This window comes from Salmo salar, chromosome ssa02, assembly GCF_905237065.1.
Source record: "Salmo salar chromosome ssa02, Ssal_v3.1, whole genome shotgun sequence".
Taxonomy (NCBI): domain Eukaryota; kingdom Metazoa; phylum Chordata; class Actinopteri; order Salmoniformes; family Salmonidae; genus Salmo; species Salmo salar.
This window is the reverse complement of record NC_059443.1, coordinates 34,572,515-34,587,088: the sequence shown is the minus strand read 5'-3', so window position 1 is coordinate 34,587,088 and position 14,574 is coordinate 34,572,515. Positions and strand designations below refer to the sequence as shown.

General features: G+C 43.0%; 1 protein-coding gene across 8 annotated transcripts in view; it reads left to right on the top strand.

The window, feature by feature from the left end:
- The window catches only part of LOC106580978 (semaphorin-6D), a 155,130-nt gene extending 140,841 nt beyond the window's left edge, over positions 1-14,289 (top strand). For all 8 annotated transcript variants that reach the window (XM_014162627.2, XM_014162634.2, XM_014162652.2 and 5 more), the window contains one exon: positions 10,558-14,289. In XM_014162627.2, coding sequence (XP_014018102.2) covers positions 10,558-11,924 — 1,367 coding nt within the window. In that variant the 3' untranslated portion in view covers positions 11,925-14,289. The remainder of the gene's footprint in view (positions 1-10,557) is intronic.
- The last annotated feature ends 285 nt before the right edge of the window (positions 14,290-14,574 follow it).

Genomic DNA, 14,574 nt, shown 5'->3' with positions numbered 1-14,574 from the left:
GATGTAAGTTTAAGGCTGGCCTTGAGGCAGGTTTGAAACATCTTTGGCACAATAAACAAAAACAATTTAACGCAAGCTACAGTAATAACAATTCTGAAGCCCTCTAGAATTGCATCCCAACAGCTTTTGTTTTTATTTTATGTAAGGCCTACACAGACGCAAATACAAGGTGACATGATTCATCCAGCTACGGATAGAAGCAATGTATTATATAAAGACTATGACTGACCAAAATACAAGTACAAGCACCCCTTTTGAGACCTCGCTATTATGAACATTTCCAGCAATCATTTAGCTGCGGTTCGACCCTGTGTTTCCATCCAGGGAGAACGCCTACCTCCCTATAGTGTCAGAATGCTTCAACCTACGCGTTTGCAAAAGCACGTTATTTCGACCCAGCTTTTAGACCGCGCTGTTTGTTTTCCAAGTGTTATTTCCTGCTTAGCTTATTTTAAACAGACCTCCGGGGTCGTCTCCATATTCAAATGAACCTGTGTGGGTACGGCGAAAGAAACCTTGCTAGTAGCTAATTTAGCTGACAAGTACACGGAGACAACTCGATAATAGAGGCAAGCAGGCAGGGCTTTGAAACTCATTAAAGCCCTAGGAGAACAGCAGAGAATGAACTCAGGCTGAACTTTTCTTTGCTGCTGAAAAGGGGTTGGTGTCCTGGAGGGACGGTGCCAGTTCCTTACTCTTCTTTATATCTCAGTGGCTCGAGGAATATAGACACCAGGTTACATCACTTCCCTTCTAGCCATCAATACAACTCAACTCTCATATCACCTCTCTTCTTGATTACGACATCATCAGTCATGCTATGTCGCTAAATAAATTTGAAGTTGTGCATTAGAAACTCAAAAAATGTGGATAATTTAGGCATATCAACAATCCTATGCAGCATCCTCCTCAAGCTGGGTGTGTAAATTAAACTATTTATCATAATCAGGGAAATGTTGCCCACCTCACTAGAATGCCTTAGTCACAGCTGTTACAGCCAATTTAGTATCACTTCTTAATCATGTGGTAATGACACTAAATAAAGGTCACTTTAACCTCTATGGGACCCCTTCCCGTTCTCATCCCGGTAACGGGATTGCTTGCCAAGATAGCAAATATCTAATAATTTAAATTTCTCAAACAATCAACTATTTTACACCATTTGAAAGATAAACATGTCCTTAATCCAACCACATTGTCCGATTTCAAAGAGGCTTTACGGCGAAAGCATAAAGTTAGATTATGTTAGGACAGTACATAAACAAAACATTACACACAGCCATTTTCAATGCAAGGACAGGCGTCACCAAAAGCAGAAAACCAGCTAAGATTATGCACTAACCTTTGACAATCTTCATCAGATGACACTCCTAGGACATTATGTTAGACAATACAATGCATTTTTTGTTCTATCAAGTTCATATTTATATCCAAAAACAGCATTTTCATTGGCGCGGGACGTTCAGAAAATGTATTTCCCCCAAAACCTCCGGTGAATCAGCACTACAATTTTCAAAAATACTCGTCATAAACGTTGATAAAATATTAAACTGTTATTCAAAGAATTATAGATTAACATCTCCTGAATGCAACCGCATTGACAGATTTCAAAATAACTTTACTGAGAAAGCACACTTTGCAATAATCTGAGTACTGTGCTCAGAAAAATACACTACGCAATACAGATAGCCACCATTTTGGAGTCATCTAAATGCATAAATAGCATTAGAAATATTCACTTCCCTTTAATAATCTTCATCAGAAGGCACTTCCAGGAATCCCAGGTCCACAACAAATGTTGTTTTGTTCGATAAAGTTCATAATTTATGTCCAAATAACTCCGTTGTTTGCGCGTTCAGTAAGCTACTCAAAATGTAGGGCACGCGAGGAAAATGTCACGACGAAAAGTAAAAAACAAAATCTATTTACGTTCGTTCAAACATGTCAAACGTTGTATAGCATCAATCTTTGGGGCCTTTATAACGTGAAACTTCAGTAATATTCCAACCGGACCCATGCATTGTCTTGAAAAACGTTTTGGAACAGAGCTACCTCTCGCGTGAACGCACGCCAATGAACTGACATCCTTCCCTGGGTCACCAACTTCCCAGCCTTCTCATTCGGTGTCTGTTCATCATCGACGCCTCAAACAACTTTCTAAAGACTGTTGACATCTAGTGGAAGCCTTAGGAAGTGCAAAATTAATCCTTAGTCACTGTGTGTTCGATTGGCAATGACTTGAAAAACCTACAGGCACCAGATTTTTCATTTCCTGGTTGTATTTTTCTCAGGTTTTTGCCTGCCATATGAGTTCTGTTATACTCACAGACACAATTCAAACAGTTTTAGAAACTACAGAGTGTTTTCTATCCAAATCTACTAATAATATGCATATTCTCGTTTCTGGGCCAGAGTAGTAACCTGTTTAATTTGGGTACGTTTTTCTTCCGGCCGTGAAAATACTGCCCCCTAGCCCAGCCAGGTTAACTAGATCACAGTTTCCTTTAATTCTTCTGCCCGAATTACTCGCTCTTCATGACAACTATGATTAACATCAGGTTTTACTATGAAAACACACACTGTAGGGCTCTGTACTGTACACCTCCCCACGGGTCATATACAGTACATGCACAATACTACATCTTTCCATACGCAGCAATATGAACACCTCAAAACATGCACTATACTAAAGTTGTTCACAACATGTTCTTGCCTGTTTGTCAACATTAGGGACTGGTTTCCCGTTCACAGATTAACCCTAGTCCTGGACAAAAAAAAGCTGATGGTGATTCTCCATTGAGCATGCTTTTTAATCCAGCACTAGGCTTAATCTGTGTCTGGGAAACTTCCTATATGTTTACTGTCACCCTTGAGTTCAGAATGCTTAGTGTCACCATTACATTTTTATTATCATGTTAACACCATGGAGACCAGAGTGTTAGTCAACATCAGTGTTGAGTGTCCCAGTGACGTTTGGGCCCACAGTGTACAGATCCACACACGCAGTTGTCCTGACTCCTAACCCCAACCCCTTACCCCTTTCTGTCTCCTCAACCCCTGACCCCTGGGGAATAGTTCTCTATTAACCTGCCTGTTTTTCGGTTGGACTGACTAACCCTTACCTACCTCCTTTGTTGAATCCTCTTCCCCTTTCCCCCCTGTGACCTCTCTACCCAGTTTCAAAGCCTATGACTGAAACTGTGCTTTGTGTGTTTTTGTTGCCTACAAGCAGTTGTTTCTCTGTGGCTTTAGGCGTGCTTTCAGGCCACTGTTTGGTAAAGCTATGGTTCTTCCAGCGCTGCTTTTCTTTCCAGACAGTTAATATGTTTGTTTAGGGATTGGCTCTGGAATACAGTAGCTTTTCCAGGTGCTGAATGGTGAATGCCCTCATTATTCTCTCTATTTTATTCCTGATGCAACTGCATGTAAAATGTCCCACTGCATGTAGTGCCATGCTTGATTTGATGGTGGATGATGAGGCTATCAGACACTACTTGAACTATGTCTGTTCCAAAGCTGTTTGAAAAATGTAAAATGTGTCTTTGAACTGTATTATCGCTCATGTTTTGACTGATAATATCTTGGTTTTCAAAGTCAGCATTGAGTGATGTACTGTACTGAGATATTATGGCAAATTGGTCTCTACTTGCCAGGTTCTAAGGGATTGTATGTTATTTGTAACGAGGGATACTTGGAGAAAATCGGATCTCTCTGAAATTAAAATGGATGGCCTTCCCTTCAGTAAAATATATTTTATCTGACCCTCCCTGAACGTTTGAGGGAAAAAAACTCCCCAATACCCAAAATAATGATTAAAATATAAAGTGGATAGCAAAAAACATGCCTACCGTTTACCCTCACTCCTAGGACAGACGAGAGACTTTTTGTAAGAATTACAATGCAAAGTGGCCAGAAGGTTGTGGATTCAAACCACCACGGACAAGGGGGGGGGTGAAAAGATATCCATTATAATAAAAGCACTGCATGAATCTATCCTCTTATTCACTTAGTCTACGAAAAAAATGCCTTTTATAAATGCATTTCTATGCAATTCTACGTCATTTCTATGAAAATGACTGGAGACAAGCAGAATCTTTTTTAATACCACAACAGAGCATGACAACGAATGTGCGCATGCTGCAGCACCGAAGCCATTTAGATTTAAATTCTGGCTATTGTTAAAAAAGAGGATAGTCGGCTTACCGAGTAGCGCAGAGGTCTAAGGCACTGCATCGCAGTGCTTGAAGCATCACTACAGACTTGGTTTCGATCCCATGCTGTGTCACAGCCATCCGTGACCGGGAGACCCATGAGGCGGCGCACAATTGGCCCAGTGTCGTCCAGGTTAGGGGAGGGTTTGGCCAGCCAGGATTTCCTTGTCCCATCGCACTCTAGTGACTCCTTGTGGCGGACCGGGCGCCTGCAAGCGGACTCTGGTCGCCAGTTGGACGGTGTTTCTTCCGACACATTGGTGCGGCTTCCGGGTTAAGCGAGCAGTGTGTCAAGAAGCATTGTGGCTTGTTTTGGAGGACGCATTGCTCTAGACCTTCACCTCTTCCGAGTACGTAGGGGAGTTGCAGTGATGGGACAAGACTGTAACTACAAATTGGATATCACGAAATTGGGGAGGAACAAATGGTAAAAGTACCACAAAAAAAGAGGATAGTCTAAGTTTGGAACAGTGCTAGAGTGATCAACTGTTAAAATGTATCACAACAGAATCAGTTACAACTGAAGTATCTGATCATCAATGAGTAAGAGAAAAGCCATTCATTGTTTAACACCGCAGCCACATAACAGGTAGGCATATATGAACAGTCTTTATGGGAAACTATCATTTCCTAATTTATTATAGTTTATTCCATGATATTGTTGTTACACTAAACCCTCCCCCTGACTGAAATAGAAAAAGCATGACCCTCCCCCATTTTCCTCCAAGTAACTATTGTGTACATCTCGATCTCTCCATTAGCGCCTTTTTCATTTTTGGACAAGTATTAAACACAAAGTCTCCTCAGTGAAACCTCTTGATGCTCCACATGCATCAGCACACTTCTAATAAAATGCCATGTTCATTAGCACTATTTTTCAATTGGACTGAACCAGTTACATTACAGCGTATCATATTACCTCGTGTGTGCATAAATCAAGCTGCGTCCAATTGGTTGGGCACTGATGTGTAATATTATGCATATTCTTAATAATGAGAGTACATGATTGAATTCATTCACATGAACACCCAGACCCCCTTTTGCACACGCTCACACACCACAAACACAGAGCGTTAACTGTGTTCATCATTACCCAAGCATCAGCTATTTGAACTGTCAAAGTACTCCAAATTTTAGTTAGCAGACTCCTGTTCGTGTCTAATTTTGAAAACACTCACAGTGCTTGTAGTGTATCAGCCGATGATTTGTTGTTGTGTTTTCCACGGCAGAAAATACATCTCTGGCATTAGTTGGGGGTAGTAGTTGCCTGCGAAGCCTGGGGCCATGTTTACTCATTGCAGCACTATGGAATGAAGTACCCTTTAATGGAACTATTACATTCTCCCCTCAGCTGTAGAGAAACAGAAACTAATTAGGCTATTTTGGAACGTCTTTACTTGATGCAAATATAGAACTGAGGAGTTGTTTCCAGTGCCTAGCTACAGTACCTTCAGAAAGTATTCACACCCCTTTTTCAACATTTTGTTGTGTTACAGCCTGAATTTTTTGAATGGATTCAATTTAGATTTTTGGTCACTGGCCTACACACAATACCCCATAATGTCATAGTGGAATTATGTTTTTCGAAATGTTTACAAATTCATAAAAAATGTAAAGCTTTTAATCTTAAAGGACTGGGAAGTTTTTCAAGATAAAAATGAAACAGAATGGAGCTAAGCAAGGCAAAATCCTAGAGGAAAACCTGGTTCAGTCTGCTTTCCATCAGACACTGGGAGATTAATTAACCTTTCAGCAGGACAATAACCTAAAACACAAGGCCAAATCTACACCTGGAGTTGCTTACCAAGAAGACCGTAAATGTTCCTGAGTGGCCACGTTACTGTTTTAACTTAAATCTACTTGAAAATCTATGGCAAGACCTGAAAGTTGTTGAAGAATTCTTGAAGAGCTTGACGAATTCTTTAAAGAATTATGGGCAAATGTTGCACAATCCAGGTGTGGAAAGCTCTTAGAGACTTACCCAGAAAGACTCACAGCTGTAATCGCTGCCAAAGTTGTTTCTACAAAGTATTGACAGGGGTGTGAATACTTAATTAAATTAGCTATTTCTGTTTTGAATTTTCAATACATTTTGCACATTTCTAAAAACATGTTTCCATTTTGTAATTATTGTGTGTAGATGGATAAGAAAAATAATACATTTGATACATTTTGAATTCAGGCTTTAACGCAACAAAATGTGGAATAAGTACAGGGGTATCAATACTTTCTGAAGGCACTGTAAGTGTGATCTTGAGCAGTGTATTGACACAATGGAAAAGTTATCTTTAAAGGGATAGTTGACTTTGAAAACAACATTTGCGTACTGTACTTTGTAATTGTCCCAAAGTCGTGCTGTGTCTGTATTCCAACATTCCTCACCATAGTTAGGTATCAGCAATCAGGATTACCAAAAGCACCGTAGTATCCCAGCTCAATAATCGGTTGATGTCCAGTTTACCCTAAATCCCTGATTCTCAAGACCATCCATTTGGCCGTCAACACTGCAGATGGCTAGCTGATTCTATGGTGCACATGCAGTAGAATAAAGCACAGCTTGACGCTGATACACTTCTAAGGTATGTAGAGTAGTAGTTCAGTTGGGCATTTTATGGAGATAAATGAATCTGTATGATTTATATAACTATCGGTTTTAAGCATCTCAGAGAAGGGTTAGATCTGAGTCAAAGGTGAAAACCCCTGCTTGCATTGTTTGTGTTTCACTTCTTTTGTTTTTGTTTGTTTTTGAGCTATTTTATCACCTGCCGAAATAGCACTTCGCACTCCAGAATCGCTCCTCACTCCAACCCATCCCCAATTAGTGAAACGCAGAACAGACTCCAGGTTGCGTATCGCTTTAGCTCAGTTACATAATGCACAGCCTTGTCTATTTTTACCATTATGGTAAAGAGCGTCAAGCGGGGTCCTTCTACGTACCAAAACACAGCTGCTTCTGAGAGCGAAGCTTCAAAACCCACCAGGCTGACAATCTGTCACTCACTTTGACACATCTCTCTCTCTCTCCATCATCATCTCCCAGCCTCCCCCTTACAATCTGCTCCCTGCACATTCTTTCTCACACTCTATTTCTGTCACTTTTTGTCCCCAGCTTTCTGCCACATTCTATTTCATTTTATTTTCTCTAGTTCTCTTGCTCGTCTCTTTTCTGTCCTGTTCCTCTTTCTCTCTTTTCTGTTGCCTGGCAGTTTCTTACTGAAGTTATATTTTCTCTCCCTACTGTATCTCTCTCTCTTTGTCGCTCTCTTCCTCTCGAGCATGAATACTTCCACCTGTCCCCCCTCTCTCTCCCTTTCTGTCACCATTTCTCCCCTCCTTCCCTCCTGTCAAATCTCAACCATATGTGTGTTTACCTTTCAGAAGACTTGAGAGTTCTTAATGTGTGTGTGGTCTTGTTCGTCACGCATTACATGCCTCTGTTCAGCAGAGACCATGCTGAACCCACACTTTGGCTAAAGAGGTAGTATGACAACCGAGAAAAACAAACATGGAAAAACACTGTTATTAGCATTATATAAACCATTGAGAGGAGGTTATTTTTGCTTTGAGTACCTTCAATTATCCTGCGGCACCACATATCTTTATATAACACACCTATATTTTACTAACATTTTTAATGCAACTCTACCACTACACAGGTGCAGACAACTCCAATTAATGGTCACATGTTACATTAAAGCAGCGCTCTCAAACCTTTTTGTTTCGCCTCTTTATCAGAGGTCTCATACAATATTGGATCGTAAAATAATTAATTTGACCCCTGCTTTATCATCAACTGGCAGTATACTGTTTGCCTGCATGCTATACCTCCTGTGCGCCATCTAGCAGCACACCAGTCCCCCCATGCCATGATTCAGTGGGTATTAATTTCACTGTGACCATGCCACCATATGTCACGCATACGGCCCGATTGAGTCATCCACTCCAGCCCCAAACGTGTTGTGACAGGTTGTGCGTGAGGTTGGAGATCTGTGTATCCCCACTGTGTCGCTTGACTCATAGCTCCTCGGCCATGTGGAACCCTTCAATAGTCATAGGGTCCTGGTCAGGGCTCCCAGATGAGTCACAGGACTGGGAGCTGGGAGCCACAGGAAGGCTGGGGGAAGCCACACAGAAACATGGGCATCCTGGCCTGTATTATTCATAAAACTCCCATGCTGCCACACTGCCTCGGCTCACTCTGACACACTGGCCTAGGACAGATAGGATAAACGAAGCATTGCCATGCCAACGCCATAGAAATACAATGGATATAGCACATGAATGGATAGATCTCGCGATTTCAAAGCAGCACGTCAAACTTACTCTGTGAATTTAACATTATCGCCAGGAGAATGTGATAGTACAGTATATTGCATCTCTCTATAGGGCAATGGCACTCACTATTCTACTCACTGATGTAGAGCAAATGGCCAAATTGATAGTGATGGAGAGCTTTGCAGTCCTGAGTTCGCTGGGAGAGAGACAGGGAGCAGACACTTCTCCTGTAACTTTGTGACCTACATATAACTTTCCATCAACACCAGGCAAAGAGACACTGATGTCGGCAGCTCCTTCAAGACCAAAGAACGAAGCCTTGTTTGATGCTAATTCTGCCCCATCTTCTCTCTGTTTGTATTAAGAGGCTGTCGAAGAAAAACGGTAATGGTGACAAGTACCCTTTAGAGTTACTAGCAAAGTGCCAGGAGCTTCAAGGCTGATGCCAGTGCTCCTCTATTGACACATTGAGATTTTTCCCGTTGTGCTTTTGTTACTTGTATAGATTCATGATGAGTTTCTGCTTGAAGCTGCAGTGGAGCTTTGCTACTAATTTCTTCAGCCTACAGTGTGTGTGTGTGTGCACTGCATACCTGTTCTCCACATTCAAAATATAGCTGAAGACATACTGTGTGTGCACTGCATACTTGTTCTCCACATATATACCTAATGATATACACACACACTTGACCTAAGAGCATTTAAAAAAAAATGGATCCAAGGTCATTCTGTGCAGTGTTCTCCATGTACTGTAGATTCATGCGAGTTATTATTCACATCTCCCTTTCCCTTATAAATTAATGAATATCTATCTTTCAAATGGTATTGGTATGCTGCCTGCATTTACCCTCACAGACTCCAGTTTTCGGCCCAACATTGTTTTTCTGATTCAGACAGAATAATGTATTGGCAACCTATTTGAACAAAACCCATTTAAAGAAATTATGAAGTGTAAGACACTGCTGTCATTGAAATTGTTGTACGAGATGTTTGATTCCGCTAAACGCCTAATTGTAAATTCCCTCAGTGAAATTCCCTTCTAATCAAGTGCCCTCACTCTGTTAAAGCTGAAGCATGTGGCAGCTCCTTGTAATTTCATCGAAAGAGAGAAACCCTCGACAAGTCTCTCTTAGGCCCAATCATTTAAATCCCCCCCTCCCCCCACCCTCCTCCTCATCATCTTCAACATCCCATCACCACCGTTACGTCTAAAGCTGGCACTATCATTGCCCATTACTGCCTAACCTGAGCTCTCATTACGGGATGAAATTAGCTTATTTGGGACACCTGCATTTCTCCTCCCAGTGCGGGCCAATTCCCCTCCCCAGACTTATCAATTTCACAGAGACTATCATTAAGGTTGGAGAAGGGCCTGACACCACAGATGGCAGCAGCCTTTGTAAATGAGCTCTGATTGCGAGAGAGGTGGCTAGTATCACTCCTCCTGTCGAATCTCAGATGCCATTAGGCAAATACAGTGGCAGGGTCACACCATCCAAGGGCGTTTTCATAGTGTTGAGATAACCTTGAGATTTTCAGGTGCTTAGTTGCAGCAGTTCAGATGTTTTCCCAAACAACCATTTGAATCAGTCAGATTCTCGTTCAATTAAAGAGTGATGTATTCTATGAGCTGGTTGGTCGAGTTGGTTATTTTTGGCAAGTTCATCGCAGGTGCACACATCCTGATCCATGCATTTGAAAGCACAGCCAGTGTGAATGACATCAGACTCCTGCCAGTGCACCCATCAATATTTAAAGCCCAATTTCATTTTGGAGTTGATTTCTCACTGACTGGGGAGCTCTTGCCCTCTGCCACTCTTTGCAGTTGGAGACGAAAGATGAGGTCTTGGCAAGAAATACTTTATTGATTCATTAACAGAGAGGGAGGAAAGCCAAGGGGCTGGTTCCAACACCTCTGCAATGCTGCTTCCCACGTAGTAGAGCTTCTGTAAACACAACCGGTATTTTCCAGCTGCTGCCTGCTTGACCTCATAGAAATTATAGTCTCTTCTAGGTCTCTGGTTTCACTACACTAAAGACCATTTTGTTCTCACTCTCTTTTTCTGTGAAGGTGTCCGACGTCCTCCCGAGATGGAGAAGACCAACCACAGTGTCCACTACACCCTGCTGATCGCCTGTGTGCTGGTGGCCTTTGTCCTTGGAGCCTTCCTCTCAGGCTTTCTGGTCTCCTGCTACTGCAACCACACCGGCAACAAGACCAAGAGGCTGGCCAAGGACCCGGAGGCCCCCATCCCTCACGCCCTGTCCCTACGCAGCCTGGCCAAGCTCAATGGCCTGCTGGACAGCCAGAACAAGGAGGATAAGATGGAGGTGTCCTCGCCCAAGCTCTACAACTCCTTCTTCCAGAACGGGAAGGAGCATCGTCAAGGAGCACCCAGACGGAACGGTGGTCACCACCCAGGGATGACCATGGGAGACCTGGTCCACCCCCATCACCTACACCACTCTTCGGAGCTCTCTGGTCTGCCCACCCCAGACTCCACCCCTGAACTGCCCATCAAGAACATGAAGGCTTTCAAAAACCAGTGGGAGAAGAACCAGAACTGCAACAATGCCAAGGAGCCCAAGTCCCACAACATGGGACAAGGCTCCAGGCCCAGCTCAGGCCTGCTCCACCAGCAGATCTACCCTTACTCTCACAGCTTCTCCAATGGGCAAGCTCTGGCCAATGGGCATGCCTTGGTCGGTGGACCCCAGCACCTAGAGGAACGCAAGATCCACAATACCGAGCGCATGTTGGTCCAGCAGCCTTACCCCTGCTACCCGCAGAAGGTGATGGAGGTCACATCGCTGGACGAGCTGCTCAAACACATCCACGAGGCCAACTCCAGCAAGAACACCCAGGTCATGACTTCATCCGGCCTGTCAGCCAGCGGCGGGTGCCACGGGGGTCAACTAGCTTTTGCCAACCGCGTCCAGCCGCACATCCCAGAGACGGAGTCGGCGCCTTACTACAGCTCGTCCACCCTGCCCCGAGACAGCCTGACCCGCCGCATGGACGTACCTCCGGACATGCCCCCTCACCACCAGTCCACTCTGGAACGGAGGCACTCTTCCCAGAGACACTCACTGATTACCGCTGCCACTAAGATTGCCAACGGAGGGGGTGGTGGAGGGATGGTCCACCGACAGCAAAGCTTCAGCCAGCGTAACGGCCACCAGCACCAACCGCCCCCTATGCTGGCTCGAATGAACTCCACCGGCAGCGCCTGCGAGATCCACTACCCGCTCATCCCCAATGGTTACCTGACGCGCCAGCAGAGCTACAATGGAGAGCAACAGGAGGATACCGGAGGATACCTCCACCGGGGGGCCATAGTCCGCCGGACCACCTCCCTCAAACCCGACGTCCCTCCCAAACCCCTCTTCATCCCTGCCTCCTCTCCCGTCAACCAACAGGGAAACTTCAACTACTGAGGAGAAAGAGGAGAGGAGGAGAACAGGACAATAGTGACTGTGCCTCGTCCTCTCCTCTCAATGGGTGAAAAGTGTAAGACGTGCCCTGGATTTTGTGGCAGCCATTCTTGCTGTCGACAAACCTCAAACAAACTTGTTATTTCCCCCTTTTTGTCCAATGAATATCTTTGTACCATATTGGTATTGCTCAGCTATTTGCTTATAGAAGGTGAGGGACTGGGGTTGGTGAAACGTGACCCCCTTATATTATGCTGCCAATGTCCTCAGTGGATTTACCATGCAACTTAGTTATGGAAGGGTTTGCCATCAAACATCGGACATCTTAAGATTGAATCTAGAGCTTCTTGCGATGCTTATGAAACTTGCTTTTGCTTACCTTTTCTTATGTAGTGTTGACAAACAGTCCTGATCCCCCTAACGTGTTTCTATATATGCATGTGTGTGTATATATATGTGTGTTTATATCTACACCGTATATGTATACATATACATATGCAGTATATGTATTCCGTGAAACGACATCAACAAAACTCCTTTAAAGGTAGCTCTGTCTTTTTGCCTTACTTTGAAACTGAACCCATTATGTTGAAATACATTACTAGTTGGTGTTTCGCATCTCAAATAGAAGTTCTCGAAATGAGGCAAGGCCTCGCCTGCCCCGGTTTCAGCATGGTTAGTATGTGGACTAGGGGAATAAGTAATCATTTACCATATTAACAAGTTCATGGTGAATGTACTACTCACATTCAAAAAGAGAGCCAAGATGGTGGATACTGACAAGCAAAGGAAACTACTCAAAGCAACTATGCTAGGCGTTTCTCTTTTGCCAAGTCCTGAGAAACAGATGAAAGGCATTAATACAGCTGGTCTATGAAGTAGGGTCTACTATAATTCCTAAAGAATGTTTTTATCACATTGGTGCTTAGTTGATCCTCATGAATTCTAATATAATTATCATGTATCACACCCAAAGAGGACCAGACACTCAACCCCCAAAGAATCAAGATCAGACCATCCGCCCCCAAAAAAACACTCAACATGGTACAGACTGCAGTTATTATAATTATTAACTTTGGCTATTGGTTGTAAATAAAGGAATAATACTAGCCAAATGTTAATTGTATGTGTAAATGTGTGCCTTATTTAATATAGTATGTGGTATGGGGTAGGGGTAAATGCAAGGCGCCAAGATGCTATATAATAGGTGTTAGATTTTTTTGTTATGGTCGTCGGAATGTGTCATATCTATTGTAGATTTGTATTTCTAACTAGGGTTTTTGATATCCCTGAACTGTGAGCCTGCCAACACTGGCATAGCGACTACAACAGCTTGAGGCTGCATCTTTTTTGTTTGCCTCCTTTTCATGTGTTTTCACTGGGTTGGCTTTTTCCTTGATTGCTAACTTTACCTTTTGATTGTTTGTAGCATAGCAGGCTACTCAATAGATTAAAAGGGGGACATCAGTCCCTCAGATGTTAAGATTATTCAGGCTCTCTGATACTCCCTACATATCACTTGGTCTCAACCTCAACACCACAGGTAGCGGAAAAGATCGGAAGGTTGGGATTTAGTGTTTTCTTGTCTGATCAGAAGATGTTATAATTGTTTTAGGTAGAAATTGAATGGACTCCCTGATCCGATGAGCATAGACCGGAAGGGATCGGAAGCGTCTGCCGGGCGTTCTCCTCAGGGAGAGAGAGGGAAAGCAGTCAGATCGGCCTCAGAAATACCACTCCCTCTGCTGTTGCACTTTCTGGGCTACTTCATGGGTTGCTGGATTCATGGTCAATTATTTCAGAGAGAAAAAAAACACTATTACTGTATCTGAAAATAGTATTTATGCCCTAGATTCCTGAAGCTGGTCTGACCCCAAGTTTACCATTCGCACTTGAATTCACCTTGGGCTGACCGATAGATACATGAGCCTAAACTACAACATTAGTTATAGATGGCTACATTCTTGCGTTTTAGACAAACTAGTTGTGTGGATGCAACACACGCATAAGTAGAATCCTCACAGACCATATGGATCACTCCCATTACACATGAAACCAGTATTTCATTTTGAATGTGACCATATCTCATGACAGGAAAAGGGCAGCTACAGTACTTATTGGTGAGTTGAAGTGAAGTTTATTTGAGTTTGCATTGAGATTGTATGGGAAAGGGAATGGTCTATTTGACTTTTAATAGCTATCAGTATTGCACAGAGTGTAAATACATTCTCTTGGGGGGGGGGGGGGGACTCGTTGATTCAGAATGTTTTCATTCTCTTGGCAGAAGCTCTTGGGCTTTTATGAATTTGGTCTCACAGAATACCATTGTATGTCTCTTATAATAGAAATAAATGAAAATACATTGCAAGTGTGTCACTGACTGATGTGTGTCATGTTATTCTCACATAGAAGTTACCTGTGCTTTATTACAAAAGTATTTAACAACTTTATTAACCATTGTCAAGAGTAGGGTTGAATAGTGGGAACAGGGTTACCGAGACTTCCCGCCCAAACCCACTCCCTTTTCCCCCAGAATAAATAACTGCGAAAAACCCGTAAATGGTAATAAATTATTTCTATCAACAGCAGGACATGAAATTGAACTGTTAAATTATATCTGGCTAAATCTGGCTTCTCACCGGCCTTCTCTCTG